At 39.5% G+C, this 20,850-nt stretch overlaps 1 protein-coding gene across 2 annotated transcripts in view; it reads left to right on the plus strand.

The window, feature by feature from the left end:
• The window catches only part of SUCLG1 (succinate-CoA ligase GDP/ADP-forming subunit alpha), an 833,973-nt gene that overhangs the window by 334,532 nt on the left and 478,591 nt on the right, over positions 1 to 20,850 (plus strand). For both annotated transcript variants that reach the window (XM_044080064.1, XM_044080063.1), the window contains one exon: positions 9,184 to 9,241. In XM_044080064.1, coding sequence (XP_043935999.1) covers positions 9,184 to 9,241 — 58 coding nt within the window. The remainder of the gene's footprint in view (positions 1 to 9,183; positions 9,242 to 20,850) is intronic.

Consider the following 20,850-nt stretch of genomic DNA (forward strand, 5'->3'; position numbering starts at 1 on the left):
GGCCTCCACTTCCTCAGCAAGTTTTGAATGTTATTTTGGAAGCTAGAAGGCCTAGTACAAGGAAAGTGTACGCAGATAAATGGAAGAGATTTTTATTTTGGAGTGCAGCAAAAGATTTTGATGTTTCTGAGCCTAATTTGAGTGTGGCTCTTCAATATCTTACTGAGTTACTGGACAAAGGTTTGTCTTTCTCTTCTATTAAGGTTCATGCTGCAGCAATTTGCTCACTATGATTGTGACCCACCATTGTTTTCTCATCCTTCGTTCAAGCAATTTCTTAGAGGGCAAAGAATATAAGACCCCCACGAAGAGCTCCTACTCCTGCTTGGGATCTCAATTTTGTGTTGGAGAAACTCACTCTACAACCTTTTGAGCCTGCAGCTACTTCTGAGTTGAAATACTTATCATGGAAGGCTGCTTTTTTGTTGGCCATTACCTCTGCAAGAAGGGTTTCTGAATTGCAGGCCCTTATGGCGGTTGAGCCTTTCTTGATTTTCCATAAGGATAGGGTATCTTTACGTACTAATCCTTCCTTTATGCCTAAAGTGGTTTCTAGTGTGGCTTTAAACCAAACTATTCATTTGCCTACTTTTTATGCAAATCCCCAAAATAAAGGGGAAAAGATTTTGCACACTTTAGATGTACACAGGCAGTTGCGATATTATTTGGACAGAACTAAAGTGTTCAGGCAGTCTCAGCAGTTATTTGTTTCTTTTGCTTTGAGTTCTCAGGGCAAGCCTGTGTCAAAACAAACTATTTCTAAGTGGATTGGGTTTTGCATTGCTTTCTGTTATTCCCATCATGGCAAGGAGATTCCAGCTGGGATTAGGCCTCATTCCACTAGAGCTACTGCCACTTGACAGCTTTTGAGGGGTGGCAACCAAGGATATTTTGGAGGCAGCTACTTGGAGTTCAGTGCATACTTTCTCTAGGCATTATCACCTGCCACTTTACTCTAAATCCAGGGCTGGTTTTGCCACTGCTGTTTTGCAGGGCATTTTGGCAGCTCCTGCTTCCTTATAGTCTGGCCATCCTCCCATACCTCTGCTTTGGGATTCTACCCAAGTGTAAGGACTGCAGCAATGTGAGATGAAGAACATAGTACAGTTTTGTACCTACCATAAATGTAGATGTTAGAAGATCCACATTGCTGCAGTCAATACCCTCCCTCCTTCCCTCTGTAGTTAGAGGTGGTTGTGTGGGTTGAGTTGTAAATATTGTGTATATAGTGTATATTTTGTACATATAATTAGGGCAAGGGTGCTTGGTTGTTTGTTTTGCTGTCTTTTGGTTTTGACCTTTATTTTTAGGGTCTTCTGACATCTGGGGCAAGAAAAGACTGAGGATATGACGTCGGTCATGCGCATTTGTACCCTGACGTCCTGATGTCAGTCAAATGCGCCTTGACCGACGTCAGCCTTATACTTTGATATTCGGGCCGACCGAGGACAGCGGACTACCCAAGTGTAAGGACTGCAGCAATGTGGATCTTCGAACATCTACATTTATGGTAGGTACAAAACTGTACTTTTTATCCATCATCTCCCACCCTTCTTCCTGTACTGTATGGATGGTGAAATTTACTTGTACATCTACTTAGCTTTTCCTTCTCCTTATCCATTTTTTGGACATCAGAAGAGTTATTTTTGTAGTTTATGACCGGTCTCTTTCATAGACAAATCTAAAGAGTCATTGTTGGATTTTAAGGAGCCCCTTAACCCAGAAACTGTTCCAACCCAACCCACTATGTATGTATGTTCCTTCATAAAATAGTGACTGTAACATGAGGTGATGTTCACTTATTTTATATTGACCTACTCTTAGATTATCTTAATGTCTAAAAACACTAGACTCATTCTTTAAGCTTTTCAGCTAACTGATGAGTAGAGTAATGTGTATTACATAAAAGGATGGTATACAGTGGTGGTTTATCTTGAGTAGTCTTGTGGACATACATACTGACACATTGATCATCTAGGCTGGCATGTGCTTCCTGCTATCTCACTTATTTGTATTGTTGTGTGGTTGCTAGGTTTCTCAGATCTTTGTCTGTCTTTGAGTCCTTACCTGGCAAATTATATCACACACACACACACACACACACACACACTTTTTCGAAGTGGCCTATTTAAGTAGTATATATTTTTCAAACTTGAGTTATTGCTCATCTTCAGACAAACTCTATCGTTCTCATATATTTATTTATAGACCTAATGGCTCTGACCATTGGCTAGACTCAGGAAAATGTATGTCAAATTTCCTAACATTCCATGTATCAGTTTTAGTACTCACATAGGCCTGTTTCACACATTCAGAGAAATAAGACTATGTTCCTCACATGATGCTCTATATAGGATTTAATCACTGCCTGTCAGATCTGCCTTACTTTAAAAAGGTGTCTGCTTTTCTTCCTTGAAAGCCTGGTAATGTTCATGTGTCATATTTTGTTTTTCATAGAACATTCATTTGATGACTGTTGCAGTATTGCTAACTAATGGGAAGCATCCTGCCAAAGGATACTGTTTGTCCAACCAGTCAACTCAAGCTTGAGCGCCTTCCTCTTGCGTCATATGTCTGTCTTGCAACCTCTGCATGAGATTGCATGCTGGTACATTAGAGATGTACAAGCATGAAGTTTCTCAGAACGTTTTTGTCGTAAACCAAGAAGAAAGACTACATTTTTCACCTTGGTATGTCAGCCGTATGACCTGTGCCAATTTCCATTCTGTGTGGCCTAACTATCCCTGTTGGGGACCATTCCTGTTTCATTTATTTTTTTGACTAAATTTGTTCTTATCCGCTAAGAGAGTGAAGTGCACCTGCAGTCATCAGATCCCCTATAAGGAGAGTCGCACTAAGTGTTTGTTCAGTCTGGGCCCAGACCGTAACTTTAAGAAGTGCTCAGTTTGCATGTCTTTCATGCCCAAGTCTATAAGAAGTCACCTAGCATCTCTAAAGATGCACCTTGAAAACCAAAAGCTTAAGGAGCTAACACAACATCTCAGAGTTACCTCTCTCTGTTGTCCCACAGGAGCCGCATATAAAAACTAAGAAGCAAAAACTTTCAGAGGTTTCTGTTGTCCCTCAGGAGCCGCATTTAAAAACTAAGAAGCTAAAACTTTCAGAGGTTTCTGTTGTCCAGTCAGAATATGATGCGTCTGTTGAGGCATGTGATGAACCATCAGACCTTTCAGCTTCTGTCCTTGCTCCTGTTTTCAAGACTCCTCTAGAAGCTGACAAGGTGTAGCTTTCTTGCACGTCCCACCTAACTGGTCAAACTAACTGATCAAACAGAGGGGAAACTCTTCTGGTGATTTCTGAGGGACGGGAGGACATTCTGCAGATAAGTGTTCAAGAGGACGTCCTGGGCACCCTTTCAGAGGTACCTATGGAGTCTGTAGCTCATTCATCCCTTGTCCACTGAACTACTGGATTTGGGTCAGAACATGATGCACTTTCTCTTGACTCTCCTTTAGAATTGTCCTTTGGTTGCACTGTTTTAAACGTTATGCAGCAGTTCCACTGGGAAGATAAACAGTTTTCTGAGGTACAAAAGAGATAGGATATTCCAAAGCCTTTAGCTGTTCCAATTGTGCTGGATGAATTACTAGGTCTTTTTTTGTCTATTTTTGATCCCGGAGTTAGCCAGCAGCAACTAAACAGAGCTGATAGATTTTTTTTTTTATAAAGTCTCAGATTTGCACAAGTATTTGTACAAGAACTTTTCCTCAGACCTTCCTATGATTTCATTTGAATCAAAGCATCTAAAATTCTTCCATCAACAAATGCATTGACTAATGATAAGAATAGTAGGACTGTGGATAGGTACGAGTAGAAAGTACATACCTCTGCAACTCTTTCTTTCTATGCCATAAACACCCACACGACAAGGTATCTGTTGTCTATTTTTGATAACATGTACAAAGTCGTTTGTGATTGTCCTTATTCTGACAACAAAAGTACATTGTAGTCTATGCTTAATTCTGCTACACAACTAGAAGGACATTCAGTAAAGCTTGGCTATGATACTGCTGATATCTCTTCCAGGACAGCAGCTACTGGCTCTGTTTTATGAAGGTACTGTTGGCTTTGCTTACATTCTTTGCCATTTGATGAAAATCTAAACATTTAGATGCCCCTTAGGGCAACAGTAATATTTTAGGTCCATATTTCTCCAGAAATTGCGAGAGAGAGGGGAGAAAAATCTTGCAGGATTTTAAACAGCTCTTTTTTTACCTGTCCCAAAGTTCCAGCGGAATTACTCTTCTAAAGCTGAATAACTTTTTTCCATAAAGGCTGAAAGTAAGAACTGAAAGGTAAGAAATTCTCTTAAAAATGTGATAGGAAAAATCTAAGATTTCCGATGACCAAAATTAGGTGGCAAAGCTTCGAATTAATGACTACCATCTTCCCTGCCCCACATTCCTTCCACCCCCATTGTTTTCTTTCAGGAAAACTCTCAGTACATTTCTGTTTGTAGTATGGTAACAATGGACATCTGAGTACTTAGACTGGTGCAAACTGTCTTGGAACCTCCCTCCAGTTGCATCAGGAATTCCTACCCCCCCCCCCCCCCGCAACCAGTAGTATCTGGTGTTGCCAGTGTTAAAATAATTTTTCTATCAGGGGACCATAGAATCAGTACCACCTCACCAAACAGGTTAAGGGTTTTATTCTGGGTTATTCATCATACCACAAAAAGAGGGCACATGTAGACGCAGTTTGGAGTTATACACTCTAAACACTTTCCTAAGAAGCTCAAAATTCTAGATGTTTTTCCTCCAAAGTTTATTTACTATGATCTTTCCACAAGCCTTTCTGATACCTGGGGTCTAAAGGATGCTTAGCTTCACATTCCTGCTCATCCAGATCACAAAACATTCTTAACATCTTGTGTTTGGGATTTCATTTTCAGTTTTCTCCTTTGCCCATTGGTCTTTCTATAGCTAACCCCAGCTAGTGACCTCTCTATTACTTAGGTGCCTTACCTTCAACTACTAACTTTTTTCTACCACACCATTTCAGGAAGGGTCAGTTGTATTAATGCTGCTCAGTGTGTCTTAAACCTGAATGTAATGTTATGTATATATAACTTTGAAAATAGTAATATGTTTTGTAAAGTGTTTTATAATAAGTTAGTACTATATGTGCTAAATGCTGGTATTGCTTATGACTGTAATCTGCTTGAAACTAGCATTTATTAAATGTTCAGTGTGTATTATCTTGGAGCTTTGGCCTCCGTTGAAAATGGACATACATCCAGTCTGACTATCCCAGTCAACAAATGTAAAATCTTTATCTTATCTTTATTCACTTTATTTAATACTGTTTTGGAGCTTTTCTCCCCGGGCCTCTACTGAAAATGGACATATATCCAATTAGACTAGCCCAGTCAACAAATTAAAATAAAAATAAATAAATAAAATAAATAGCTCCAGGGGCATTCATAAAAGGCTCCATCTCCTTTGTTAGCATTCTGCAGACTCCAGGGTATCCACATCTGCCCTTATTTAGAAGACTTTTTTTTGTAATCCCGGTTGTTTCAAGGAAACATAGTTTGCAGGACCAACTATTCACTATGCACCTGTTTCTTTGCCTAGGGTTTACACTAGCTAAAGAAATCCGCCCTACAGCCTTCACAGTTTTCCTAGAGTCCAAAAAAGTACACTGTGCGCCAAACCAGTAATCCAACTCACTTTATTAAAAACTCTAGTCCAGATAAAATTCCAAAGTATTCCATTTGGTTATTCAAATAAAACTCCAATACATTCCAGTTCAATGGTTAAGAGCTTTCATCCCAAATTACCTAGGACTTCTTCAGAATAATAAGACTAGGATGACCTCCAACCTTATATACAGTGTTAGTGAGCTAATTTAAGCCAAGTGCAAATTAATTAATTAATGCAGTGCTGAAATGCAAGATGTATATAAGTATAAATATGAAATAAATGTTACATTATAAACAACACAAAGTTAAAATATTCTAGTCTAAAATATTTTTCAGTTTTAACATGCTGTTAATGCTAACACACTCAGTACCAGGACATTTTGTGGCATTAAGTCTTAACTGCCACTTAAGTTCACTAATAATCAAATTTTCATCAAGTACAAATCCCTGTTGGTCTTTCAATACCTGCTGCACAACAAGAAATCCAAAAACATGGCCTTGATTACTAGATCAACCAGGTAGCAGTCAGTCTTGGAGTCCATGGAAGCTTCAGACTTTTCTTCGGGAGCCTTATCAGTGGGCACAGAAGTCCAAGAAGTGTGGTCAAGCAAGACAGAAATGAAAGCCCTGATCTTTGCCCTACAAACCCTTCCCCACCTCTCCTTACTGGAACCTTGTAAGTTCTGACTGACAAAACCTCAGTTACGTGGTATGTCTGCAAACAAGCTGGAACAAAATGCTAATATCTCTGCAGATTAGCAATGGTAGCTTGAATATTGTTATTCACCGCAGTATTTTTCTTCATCCAACTTGCATCCCATCAGAGTTGAATTTGGTTACAGATTATCTGAACAGATCAAGGCAGATCCTTGGTTATGGATGCTAAACAGAGAGTTGTTCCTGCAGATTGCCCATCAATGGAGGATTTCTCAGGTAGATCATTTTGTCTCTACTCTATAAACAGACAGCTTAGACTGTTCTGCTCCCAAGTCCCATGCAAGGAAGGCTGAAAATGGATTCCTTTTCAGTCTTGTGGAAAGGGAAATGTATACAACATTGGTTATCCCTTAATTTCATTTAGCCAAGGGCAGTTGCCACAAGTTAAATGCACAGGGTAGATCTACTAACACAGCAAAATGACTGTATCATTTATATGAACCTGAAAACTCATTTTGATAGTTTGGATGATAGGCTGTTAACTTGGTATAAGAAAATCTTATTTCCAAATAGAAGATATTTTTTATCTGGTGCCAAAGTACAGGATAAAGAACCCTTATCAACTATGTATTCCTATTGTCCTCAAATATTTCTGTGTGAGCTGCTCAACTCTGGACTGGCATACTCTTCTATTAAGGGATATTTATCAGCCATCTCTGCCTATTTGACTGTGGATCCCCCTCTTTCTTCATTTGTGAAGTCATATAATTTTACTTCACATCAATCCATTTCTCCTCCTCCTCCTCCTCCTCCTTTGGACCCGAGTTACGTACTGTAAAAAAATTAGCATTTCTCCATTTGAGCCTGCCACTTCTGAGCTTTTAAAATTCTGTACATGAGAAGCAGTTTTATTAGTCACTTTGACGACTTCTGAAAAATTTTCTGAGCTACAAGATGTTGCGTCTTCTCCACCTGGTCTTTTTTTCATAAAGATGGTGTTACACTAAGGACTAAATCCTTCTTTTATGTCTTGAGTAATAATGAAAATATCTTTAAACTAGTCCATCCATCTTCTACCATTTTGTTCTTTGAGTGGTGGTATGGGTCTTCATTCTCTTGATGTTCACAGATAACCAAGATTTTATTTAACAAAAGTAAGCTCATCAGAAAATCTGACCTATTTTCTTTGAAGGTAAAACTATGTGGTTTCCTGTATGAAAACATACAATTTCCATGTGGATTTCTCTTACTGTATCCTCTTAACACTTTTTGTGAAGAATCCTTCCTGAGCTAGGTCAAAACTCAGAGCTGTTGCTTCTTCTATTGCCTTTTTCAAGTGTCTGAACTTGAACTGTTCTAGAAGCAGCCATTTGATCTTCCATTCACACCTTTACTGAACAAGATGTGTTTTCTAGGGCCAGAACTGGTTTTGACAGATGCATTTTTAAGGCATTCTGGATTCCATTTGTACACTGCAAACCTCCTCCCAGTCAGTGTATAATCATTGGTTGATCTTCCCTTTAATGAGAAGTATTGCAACAGTATCGATGGACATAGAACCTACCATAACAGTAGGTGTCCAATTAGATTACTATTACAGTATATACACCCTCCCTCCCTTCTCCCACCTTTCTTTATTATATTTCTTTTATGTCCTTTGGCTGAAGTGGACCTTTTTAGTTTCCTTCTGTATCCCTGTTCCTTAGTGCTTTTTCATAGACTTTATTTAACCCCAGGCACCATCTTCTTTGACGAGAAAGCCCTGAGGAACTTTGCCACCATGCACCAGAATGTGTTCTCATGTACTGGTCATAGGTCAGAAGTACAGTGCGAGAGGAAGGAACCCAAGCTTTAGCTGACTGGTTGAATGTAAGGTATCCTTGGCAGGAAGCTTTCAATTAATAAGCAGTACTACAGCAGTGATCTGTTTGGATGTCTACTGTTAAGCTGTTGCGTAACTGTACTATGTGTTGGACTACGTCCTTCCTCCCCTATGAACCCAAAGTCCTTCCCCTGCCATTGTTCTTCTGGATTGTGAGAGCTTTTCAGAAAACTTTGTCTTCTTTGGCTGAACCATCTTGGCAAAGGCCAACGGAGGTGTGAAAAATAGGTCCTTCTGTGCACAGGTTTATAGGTAAAAGGTGTGGAACCAGGTAGTCTGGGAAAGTTTTAGATGCCAAACTGCTTCAGTAATGCTGGCCCATTTCCTAGAAGTAGTGGAGTAAGGATCTGGTCCTACACATATATAGTTAATGTAAATAACGTAGCTTTTGTACCTGTAGAATTCCTTCATAGTGGGTACTTACTACTTTCCTGGCACCCCTCAACCCTTGATTAGGCAGTCCTTTCTTCTGCAGCTGCAGTTGGGTTTCTGCACAAAAACAAACTTTATCTGTTTTGGTTTCCTTAATGTCACTTTTTGTTTCCATTTTTACAGATTGTGCTTACTCAGTGGATGGAGCAAACCTGGTAACCTGCATGTGGGCCAAAGCACAATGTCCAAGCACAGTATGTGATGTCATGGCATGTGATAGGATGTGAAACATGCTCCCATATGTGCAAAAGTTGGAGAAAAAATAGCTAAGTTTGGTATTGTAGGAGAGTAGACAATCATTTGGCCTTTCACAGAGAACCTTCTTACAGGTCATCTGATATGAAAGGTACATGACTGTTACTGTTGTCAACACTGTTTGCAAAAAGTGAGATTCTGCAGATTGGCTGAAAGTTCTGCCTTCGTCTAAAATATTATTGTCAGAATTTTTTATTGATCAGGAATTTTCTATCTGATTTCTTGCAAATTATCATTTTGCCTTTTATTATTTTCAGATGTTAACATTTGCATATTTTTTTCTGTTTAGCCAGGAGAGTGCAAAATTGGTATTATGCCAGGCCACATACACAAAAAAGGAAGAGTAGGTAAGTGATATTTATAGTTTTACGTTCTTTGACATAGTGAGCAGTGATATGTTTTAAGATGAGTGGTTTTATTCATATTAATATATGCATTGTTTCTGAGGAGAAAGGATATTTAGAAAAACAATCTGTTGTACTCTATAGCAGAATGTTTAGGTTTTTGATGGAAAGGGTAAAATTCTACTTTTTGTGAATTTCTGTTCTGCATTTTTATTAATGGGTCTCGTTTCTTCTAACCAGCATATTAGAGACTTTGGACTTTGTTTCCTTTCCATCCTTTTTTTTCTCTGCAAAACAGTTTTTCTATGAAACCACTTTCTTACAGGTTAATGTAGGGAATTATTTGTTATCCAGATAAGTGTACTAGGCACAAATGCCTCTTTAAGGGAAATTTGAGTGTGCTATGTGGTATTCAGATGTTCTTCTTATTGATCACTGCTACAGTAGTCTTAGCTGTACGGGTTATATCCTGCTAAGGATATAACAGCCGTACAGCTTCCAAAGCGTCAAGGACACTTTCCATGCTCGCAAGTCAGACTTTTCAAGCTGAGCTGAATAAAGATTGGTTTGGGTACCAAACCCTTCAGAGCTTTCCTGTCATCAGAAATCACTCCTCTTGATGGCTTTTGAGGATTGATGGTCTGCTAATTCTTTCCATTGGTGGGCAGCTAAGTTCCCTTCAGGGAGAATATTTTCCACTTTTTAAATATATGACAAAAACTGAACTTTTTTTGTGAAAATAATTTAGTTAGGAAAAAGCATTGTGTGTCACATGATTTTTTAATAACTTGCTCAGACAAGATACTTTTTACTTTTGTAGAAAAAAGTTGTTAAAACTAAGTTTAAACTGCTTTTCCTTGGTAAAAAAAATGCTACTTTAATTTGGGGAAGTGTTTAAAGCGATTTCTACTGTGCTTTTGTTGGAAATTCTTACTGTGTTACTGACTGCTACTGCCAGGCTTCCCTAGGAATATTGATAAAAAAGGCACAAATACTGGGTAAAACGCTCTGTATTCACCTCAAAGAGAAAAATAGCAACAAAATAACGAACAAACCACAACTGAAGGAAGAAAACAAAATTTAATGAGAAGTTAGTGCTTTCACGATCCAAACTGATTGCTTCTTCAGACTTAAGTCATACTACTTTACAGCCAAATTTAAATGAAAAGACAGCCTATCACAGTGGAGAATGTACTAATTAAATTGAAAATTGCATTTATCTAAAAAAAACCCTTTTAATTACTTAAAAGCTAAAAATATGTTTAAAAAGTGTACAGCTATTAGTAAAATGTATAAATATTGCATAGTAATACAAAAAAAAAAAACATTTGACACACAATTTTAATGTTTCAATGGTCTGGCTTTCAAAATAGGTTTAAGTGATACCAGTCCATTGAGATTAGACCAGCTGATAAAGGGGGGAGGGGTTGTCATTATGAACAAAATGTTTTATGTGCATCAGATGTTTTAACTTCTGAATGACAGAGAAACATATCTACACATCTCTAAAACTATGGTTAGAGGTGTTATTGATAACATTTCTGTCCTAATTTTTGATTTATTAGTGTCCTGTCAAATTGCGGAGGAACTTTTTAAATATTTTTCTGTTGACAATCCGATAGTTCCTATTACTTGTGGACTACGGAAAGTACACAAAGATCTGACGTGCTCCCCAATGAAACCTATTGTCTCAAGTAGAGGCTGGGCAACCAAGGCTATATCCATTTTTGTGAAGAAGAGCTTGCACCCCGTTTTAGAAACTTGTGGTACAATAATAAGAGACACTAACATTTCTTGGCTTACTTTATGCTAAAATGAGAGAGCTGAATAATGACTCTCTTTTTGTTACGATAGACATAGTCTCTCTCTTTACAGTAATACGTAATGAATGGGGCATTGAGAACGTATGTGAACTGCTATGTACTAAAAATTTTTTTTTACTTCTGCTAAAGTTAACCTGATATGCAACCTACTTGAGATTATTTTGGAGAATAATGTGCTCATTTTTAATGAGACGTTTTATTTGCAAAAGGTTGGCGTGGCTATGGGCACGGCTTGTGCCAATAGCTACGCCAACCTAGCATTGGTACAATGGGAACACAATACTATACTAAAAGGCAATGATTTTAGTATTGCAATTTTATGGTATGTACATTTTGTAGATGACGCCTTCCTCTTATGGGGGAGGTACAGTAGAAAGATTATAACAATTTATTGATTATCTTCATATGTCTGCCAACTTCCTGAGGTGCACTTTTAAGTACTCTATTGAGAGAATAGAGTTTTTAGATGTAAATGTTAGTGAGATACAACCTGGAGGGTTAACTACAGACCTTTACAGAAAACCTAGCAGAAAGAATTGCATCCTACACAAATGAAGTATGCACCCTAGACATGTGAGTAAGAATGTTCTGAAGGGGCAGTTCTTGAGAATGAGCGGGATACATAATACAGATGATGGGCTAAATGCAGCAGTCTCTATGGTAAGGAAATATTTCATGAATAGGGGCTATAATCAAACTGAGATAGATGAAAGTGTCAGTCATACGTATGAAGTACGTTATAGTAGTGGTAAGCCCTATTTTTCCCATTCAACAGAAGGGAGCCATAGTAATTCTAGGGCTAATAATGACAGAATTAGATTTCCAGTATCATACTCTAGTGATAGTAAGTTATTTTGTAACATTTTTGAAAAAAACTGGAATATATTAACATTAATAACTGAATTAGATAATGTAATTGATGTAGTACCACATTTCTCATTTATTAATAGAAAGTCACTTAAGAGGCAGCTCTGTTATAAGTCCTCAGGAATGAACAGCAAGAAATGCTCTAAGAGTAGGCACCTTCCCCTGCAGAAATTGTACAGCCTGTAAGTACATATATTTAGGCTCTTCGTTTTTACACAGAAGTCAGAAATGTAAAGTTGAGGCTGACTTCTGTGCACATTGTAAAACACAGAATGTGGTCTATTTTAGTTTTTGTAAGTACTGTGATGCTTTTTATATCTGGAAGACAGATGCCTTAAAGACAGAATCCTGGAACATATGAAGGACGTTGTAAAAAAATAAACTAGTGCATTGGCTAAGCATGTACAAGAAAAAGGGATGCACCATGTTTTTAACATTTTTGTATTAGAGATTTTATCAGAAGGCTTGAGAGGTGGAGATATTAAGAAAGGACAGACGAGGTTGAACATAAGTGGATTATGAAACTGCAGGCTGATAAACCCCCTGGAATTATTGGCATGGTATCACTTAAACCTATTTTGAAAGCCAGACCATTGAAACATTAAAATTGTGTCAAATGTTTTTTTTGTTTGTTTTTTTTTTTTTTTTTTTTTTTTTTTTGGTGTTACTGTGTAATATTTATACATTTTACTAATAGTTGTACATATTTTTAGCTTTTAAGTAATTAAAGTCTTTTAGATAAATGCACTTTTCAATTTAGTTAGTACATTCTCCACTGTGATAGGCTGTCTTTTAATTCAAATTTGGCTGTTCAGTAGTATGATTTAAGTCTGAAGAAGCGATCAGTTTGGATCGTGAAAGCACTAAGTTCTCATTAAATTTTTTTTTTCTTCTTCAGTTGTAGTTTGTTCGTTATTTTGTTGCTATATTTCCCTAGGAATCTGTCATATCTTCCAGCTTTACAATAGAACAACCAGACATTTCCTTGGTTCTTCCTTCTTCAAACCCCCCCCCCCCCAAAAAAAAAAAAAAAAACAGGCAGCCTTTGCCACTTCAGCAGACCACTGAATGTCTCATCCTTAGATGGGTGAGACTGTTGTGGCTATTTCTGGTTCCTCAGACCATTCATGTTATTCCATCCCTCTCTCTGGTGTAGTCACTGCAACCACCATGGACAGAGATTTAGACACATCCTCTACAGCTGTTGGAGTGCTAAGGGGGGAGGTTTTGCCTGTCAAAAATAGGTCTGCTTCTTCAGAAATTCCTATCAAAAGAAGCAAAAATTTAGGCATATGTCTACTCTGGACAGGAGAGTTGTATTGGACTTAGCTCAGGGTTTAGCTTAGGCTGTTGAACCCTTCCAATTCTGCTGTTTCTGGTTGAAGAGAAATGGATTCTTCATTTCTGAGAAAGTTCAGGATTTTGAACCTCAGAAAGATGGTAAAGGGACAACTTCTGTTTTTTTTTTCTCCTCAGATTTCTGATTCTGTGTCTGAGGAAAGTTTTGCTTCTGTCAGTCCCTTAGAAGTATTTTCTTTTTTAAGCCCGTTTTCAGAATTAATTGGTTTCAGTAGTAACAAAATTACATTCCCTTGTCTCAAGGAATGTTATGGTTTATTGCAGCTGTTTTATGAATATATGCCAGTTCCTCCTGTTTTTTCAGCACTGGAGGATATTTTTATTTATTACAGTCTATAATTTGTTTGACAACCAGTACTAAAGAAAACAGATAGGTTCCTCAGTCTTATAAGGTATATAGTAACCCAAGATCAGACCCGGTAGTCAGTTCTGAGATAAACCCACCTGTTGCTAAACTTCTAGTTAATACCAGTCACTCCTCTTTTGATAATGCTGGGAAATTTTTGATAGATTGGTGGGGGCATTCTGTGGCAGCACTTATTTTTAGAATTCCCAACTTTCAAGTTTTTGTATTAAGGTTTACGCTTGTCTCTTGAGTACAAAAAAAAAAAAAAAAAAAACATTAGAACATCTTTTCTCTCATTTGAAGAAAAGCAGCATTATGTAATCATATTGCTTCTGTGCCCCAAGTGGTTGCCCACTCTTTGCAAAGTGCATATGATTCAGTTGATGTCACTTCCAGGGCTGCTGCCACTGAAATTTTTATGAGGAGCTTTGCTTGGATGCATACTCAAAGCCTTCTTGAGGCTGTTAAAGCTAAAGTTCTACATTCTCCCTTAGATGGATAGGTAGCCTTTGGACAAGCTGCTGCAGAGGTCCTTCAGAAGTGTAATGAGAAGTGGCAAGCTTTTTTGGGGAATTGCCCAGATTTTGCAGCATTTTGCCAAAGGGTTTTATGCTGCGTCTACCATGTTTTATAAACCACAGAAAGAGCACACACAGCAAACTACTGGTAAGCAGACTTTTAGAAAGAAAAGGCAAGGAGATGCCAAGAAAAAAGGAGTCCACTCCCCAGAATGTCAGTTTAATAATTCTAAATGTCTGTCTTCAAAATTCTTCAAACTCTGGCAGACCTTTAATCCTTCACAAAAGTTGGAACCTCCGTTTCTGTCTTTGGCAGCAGATAGCTTGACATATGGCTTCCAAAAGTGATTCATCACGAATACAGGGAGCAGTAGAATCTGTCTCCTTTTTAAGGAATTCCTCATCATTGATCAGATTAAATTTCTTGTTTTCCTCCTGTCATTCAGCATTTACTGACTCTGGGTTATAGAAGCAGTCCCTCCCTCTCAGATAGCATAATGTTTTTAATCAAGAATGTTTCTGGCGCCAAAGAAATATGATTCACAAAAAACAGTTCTGGACCTTTCCTTCCAAAACCAGTTTGTGATGGTACCCAGGTTCAAAATGTTATCCCTTCAAAACGTGTTACCTTTTATTCCCCATTTAAGTTTCTGGTGACCATAGATTTAAAAGATGCTTACCACCATATTCTTATAGCTCCAGATTACAGATGTTTCTTAAGGTTTTCTGTGTTTGGATCATACTTCCAGTTCTCTGCATTACTTTTAACACTCTTCACTGCTCCAGTGGTGTTTACAAAGTTTGTATCTCCATTGATAGCCTACTACAGGCTTCACGTTGGTTCATATTTTTCTCTTATTTAGACAACTTGCTTGTCTTTGCAGAGTCTTTTTCAAAGTAATCACTCACTTGAGTGAGAGATCTACTGTGTAGACTGGGACTGCAGAACAGCACCCAAAAGTCTTAACTCCTTCTCCCAGGATTGTTCTCCTGGGGGTGGCTCCTAGACCCTTCTGTTCAGAGAGATTTTCTTCCACAGGGAAACATAGAGTTGTATGTAGATCTGTTCCGGAGTTTTTCCACTGAGACCACCGTCTCAATAAGGACATTTCTTAGGATTCTAGGTCTAATGACATCTGTGATTTTCATGGTTCCTCTAGCAAGACTCCACATGAGAAAAGTTCAGTAGTACCAAAGTTTGTATGGTCCCAACATCAACATCCCATGACATTCCAGATTCCAGTTTTGTGGTTTGGGAAAAGGGAGATTCTTTGGTGGTGAGAACAGTTTTATCTGAATGCAGGGGTCTGCACCCCCCACCCATGTGTCTGTTTTTGCTACTGCCTCTAACTGACCACCTTTTGGTTTTGGACAAGTCAACAGTTTCTAACACATCCTTCCAGATCTCTTCCCACATTGAAAGTGTGGGAGATTCAGAGATCATTTTCTCAAGAGCAGTTGATACATCCTCATGAAGTATTGTATCCATCCAATAAGAAAAACTTAAGTCTTTCTGACTCTGGCAGTGCATTATGTCTGTTCTAGCGACAGAGTAATGGATCGCGGCCAGTCTTGAAAGCTCCATTGGATGTTTTAGGTCTGTGAACTACTGCCTTTTGTGAAACTCAGGACACATAAGCCAAGCACTTCCTTCATGTCATGTATTTTCTTAACCTTGATGCCTTGTTTCACCCTTACTCAGTAAGGTCTGGCCTTGAGAATTTTAAGAAATTGGCTGTAGTTCTCTTTGCATCGTTACCCACTTCCATTTTCCAGTCCATAAAAAGATGGAACAACCCCCAAGGACATCAGTGTCTTCCTGTAAAAATGAAGATGATTTAGTTTAGCCTTCCCAGATACTGTCCCTGCTTGGATACCGCTCTGTTGTTGAGGGAATGGTTTCCCTAGTCTCCTCATCTGAGAAAGTCTGCTTTAGGGAGATCCTTAACACAAGGATGAAATATGTTAAGTGGGAGACCTGTAAAATGTCTGAGACAAAAAGAAATAACTGAATCTCTTAGGCCTGGGTAGGTTTAAACATGCTTCTGTATCTTCACCCACACACACACACGCCCCCACCCACCCACACACACATGCCCCCACCCACCCGCAGATATGCCTTTGTGGTAACTTCATTAGAGAATGACATGCAACTTCTTATTACAGAGGAAAAACCTTACAGGGTCTAGTAGGTTCAACAGGCTTACCAGTATTTTTATAAGACTCTGATGGTGGACCCATCCGTGGTTTCATGCAATGTACAAGGTACTTCAAATTAGCACCGGGCTCCAGTACTCTCCCAAGTGAAAGTGAGATTGTAGGGTATTGGGTAAGTTTGGGAGGAGGGAGTGTACACCTGTGACCTTCACTGCCATTAATTGTCAGATTCACATAGCCAGATATTGTTTCCCCTTATTAGGAAAAGATCTGAAAGCAAATTGAGGACCTTGTCCTAGAGAGTAAGGACAAGACCCTGAAAGTTCAGGTTTCCAGATTGGAGCAAGATAGCACAGTAAGATATGGGTGTGGCACTACACACACACACACGCACGCACGCCCCCACCCACGCACACACGCCCCCACCCACACACACATGCCCCCACCCACCCACACACACATGCCCCCACCCACCCACACACACATGCCCCCACCCACCCACACACACACGCCCCCACCCACACACACGCCCCACCCACCCACACACACGCACACCCCCCACCCACCCACCCACGCACACACACACATACCCCCCCACCCACACACACGCGCGCACCCACACACCCACACACACACGCCCCCACCCACACACACACACACACACACACACACACACACACACACACACACACACACACACACACACACACACACACACACACACACTCCATTAAGAGAAGCAGTTAATAGTGTCTGTTATTAGGCAGTGTACTAGTCAATAATTCAACTGGCCCTAGACAAAAATCTCCTGTTTGGTCCTCTCACACAGGAAGTTTTCAGCTTAATGTATCTGTTCTATCCCCCTCCTCAGTTACTAGGTACATCAGACGTCAATCATCTTGAACAGCAGCTCTCTGACCAGATTGTTGACTTCAGATGTTCATCATATTGACATCTGCCGCAGTAGCCTTAACTATGTGGGCTATAGCCTGCATAGGATGTAATAGACAGCTTTCAAAACTACAGGGCACCTTCCATACTCCCAAACTGTCAGTCAGCTTGAGCTGAGCTGACAGGTTTGGGCGCAAAGCTCTTCAGAGCTTTCCTGACAGTGAAGCAAATGCTCCTCTTAGCCCTTTCAAGCATTGATGGTTGTCTTGTGCTATTCCTTTACTGGGCAGATAAGTTCCTTTTGGGAGAAACAACTTCCATATTGTTTGCTTTATTGTACTTTCCTAATTTGGAAAGTTATTTGTAAACTAGGAGTTTGTGTTTTAATGGACTGTCACAAGACTTGACTGTACTTTTAAATGGTAGTGCACATTTTTCTTGTCCGTTTTAAAGTTGTTTGAAGTAATTGAAAACCATTTTTTCTGTGCAGAAGTTGTGATTATTTGACTTTTTGGGACTGGCAAAGTATTTTAAAGGGCTTTTTATTATGATATTTTGTGAAAAAAGTAAATTTTAAAGACTAATTTTTTACTGTCTTTTGCTGCTTATTTTCCTTGGGAAAGAGGCACCATTTTCACCTTGATGGAACAAACTAATGATTCCATAGCTGGTCCTTCTTCCAGCCACAAAAAGTAAATAAATAAATAAATAAATAAAATAAAAATATTAAGCAAACAGCCTTTGCCACCACAGTAGGCAGTTTGCTCAGCTGTAGCCGGGTGACTCTGCTGTGTCTGTAGTTTGTTCCCTAGACCACTCGTCTTGTACTCTGGATCCCTCTGACGTAGCATTAGTAGCTACTTTAGCCTCAGAGGTTAGCTACATCCTGTGCGGCTGCTTAAAGTCCCCTCAGTGGGCAAGGGAGAGACACTCTTTTCTGGTAGAGGGAACAGGGAAGACTTTCCCTGTTTTGTCAGAATGTTGTGCCTACCTCTAGGGCAGCTGCTGCCATTAATAACACTGTTGGCCCCTTTTTCCTGTCAAAAAGAAACACAAAACTAAGTATGTATATACTCTTCAAGTTACCTTAGACAGTATTAGATGTTTTGACTGAAATCACTGTTGCAGTATTCTTGATGTTTGGGTTGTCATCGCTGATGTCTGGATGGGGTACCAAAGCTTTAACTTCTCCAGGTCGTACATTTGACACGTGTCCTCAGCTCATATGCATTGGTGACTCTAGACAGATGTATGAGCATGGATCCTCAGACTGTCTTGGTGCCACCTTGAACAGGTTGTGCATTTGCTGGCTCAGGTTTTAATTCAGACTGTTCATCCTTCTTATAATGTGGTTTCTGGAAAAAAAGAAGGATACTCTTTTCCTGAAGAGATTTCAAATCCTGAATCTGGACAGGAAGACGAAGGGACAAATGCAAGGTTTTCTGATCTGTTTTCTGATTCAGCCTGAGGATAGCTCAGTTTCTGTTTCCAGAATGTGCCAATGTTTTCACTGGGAGAATACTGATGATTTAATAGAGAGAGAATTTCCAGAACCTTCACCAGTTCCTCCAATTTTGTTAGCTTTGGAGGATGTGTGTACTTGCCTGTATTTTTTTTCTAATAGCATGCTGCCCCTAAAAAGGGAGAGAGAATGTGTAATGTTCCTCAGTCTTTTAAGTTTTTATACACACTCTTCCCAAGCCTGACCCAGCAGCTGTAGCTTTAGATAACGAAATGTTTCACAGCTGTAGGTTAATTCCAGTTCTACTATTTCTGATAAGGATAGGAAGATTATTGAAATGTTAGGGGAAAAAAGTGTCTGCTTCTGCAACTTTGATTTTCAGAATTTTGAATTGTCAAGCTTATATTTTAAAGCTTGTTCTGACAAATTGTGAAATTATGAAGAATGTTTTAGCTGTCCTTCCATATCACTGTTGCAGTATCCTTCACCTAAAGGATCTCCTGACAAGGATAAGTCAGTTTCCAGCCAGTATACTAAAGCCAGCTCTTATAGGCGTTGTATGTCAGAAGTATTTCCCAAAGTACGATGCAGGGCATAAATGTGACGCACGGATACAAATACTCAGCTTTTTTGCCACCAGTCCGAACGCCTTTATTGTACTTCTGTCTGAATGCCCTTCTGCTGTGCTGGTTACCAAGCAGTGTTTTTCAGATAAGTGCCCCATTGGGGTTTCTTCTCTGTGTGGGAGGCAGATTCCCCATAAAAACATCACAACCAGTATCTTTTTTACTTGGTTGCTTCCCATGATATTATGCAATTTTCTATCTGCCAAGCATTTGTGCCTAAGACCATATATAGCTGCCTCTCCTCTTGGGCCATCTATCTTGAGAACCAATGACTTGAGCTGTTGGCTCAGGGCTCTATGACAGAATCCTCTCATCCCAGGGGCCAGCTGTCTGCCAAGATGAAGGCAAAAAAGTTATGTCTGATCCTGTTGCTGTCCACCCTCCACTAGTGAAAGCCCTGTGCCATGACACCATTGGATGCCAGCATGGATCCAAATTCTTGCACATCCTCAGAAGCTTTTCCAATTACTTCACCTGACATTGAGGGGGAACCTTGGCTGATAACGTTAGAGGAACTGAGTGGGATTCCTCAAATTTTATGAGGGAGGTGATTCCTTCAGCCATTGAGTTGCGTCAAGTCTTTGTGCGGACTTCATACAGGAAAAGAAACAGAAGACTAAGCATATTCCCTCTGCTGTTGAGGATCTCAAGCATGAATGGCAGGATTTCACTCATAGTTTGTTAAATGCTTTAATAGCCTTGAAGTCTTCTCAAGGGGCGTCTCTCCTTGCTCCCCTCGGTCTTCCACTCCTGTTAATAGGCCTAAGCAATTGGATTCTTTGGATGAGGATTTGGATTCTGGGGAAGAATCTCTGGCTTACTCTTCCCAAATTCCTTCCTCCCTGGATTACGGTTCAGAGGAAGTTTCCTTGAATCCAGATTCCATCTTGGAAGAGTTGTCCTTTGGCAACACTGTTGCCTGCTTGATAGAATATTTTAAGTGGGATTGTTCCCAGGTCTCTGACATTCAAAAGAGGTACGAGCTCTGCAAATAGTCTCCCAAACCATCAGCTGTTCCTTCTTTTCTAGCAGCCTGTATGCCTCATGACTCTCAACCCACTGCACCAAAGAAGCCTGATAGGTTCTACAAGGTGCCTGAGGACTGTACATTTATTTATAAGTGCTCTTCTGCTGAACCTTCACCGGTGTCAGTCTCTTCTGACAAACCCTCTAAGTTGTTGCAGTCCACTAAGCTCCTTCCTTCTGATGAGGATAATTGAGCTATGGAAAGTTTAGGCAAAAAGTTTGTACTGCCACCTTGCCCTTTAGGGACATTAACTGCCAGACTTGTGTGACCAGGTACGTTTTGGCCCTTCTTTCCCAAGTTTCTAAGGTGATATCTGACATTCACAATTCTGAAGGGAAGGCTTCTGCTCTCTCTCTGCTAGGGTCCACTTCTCAAGATGCATGTCACTCCAAAATTCAGCTATGATGCAGCTGATGCCTCTTCCAGGGCTGCTGCCTTTGGTTCAGTGATGAGGCATTATTCCTGGCTATATCTTCAGGCTTTGCCTAATGATATCAAGGCCAAACCTTTGACCGCTTCTCTAGATAACAAAAGCC

The sequence above is a fragment of the Protopterus annectens genome, chromosome 8.part0, assembly GCF_019279795.1.
Source record: "Protopterus annectens isolate FY-2018-M chromosome 8.part0, PAN1.0, whole genome shotgun sequence".
In the NCBI taxonomy this organism is placed as follows: Eukaryota; Metazoa; Chordata; order Ceratodontiformes; family Protopteridae; genus Protopterus; species Protopterus annectens.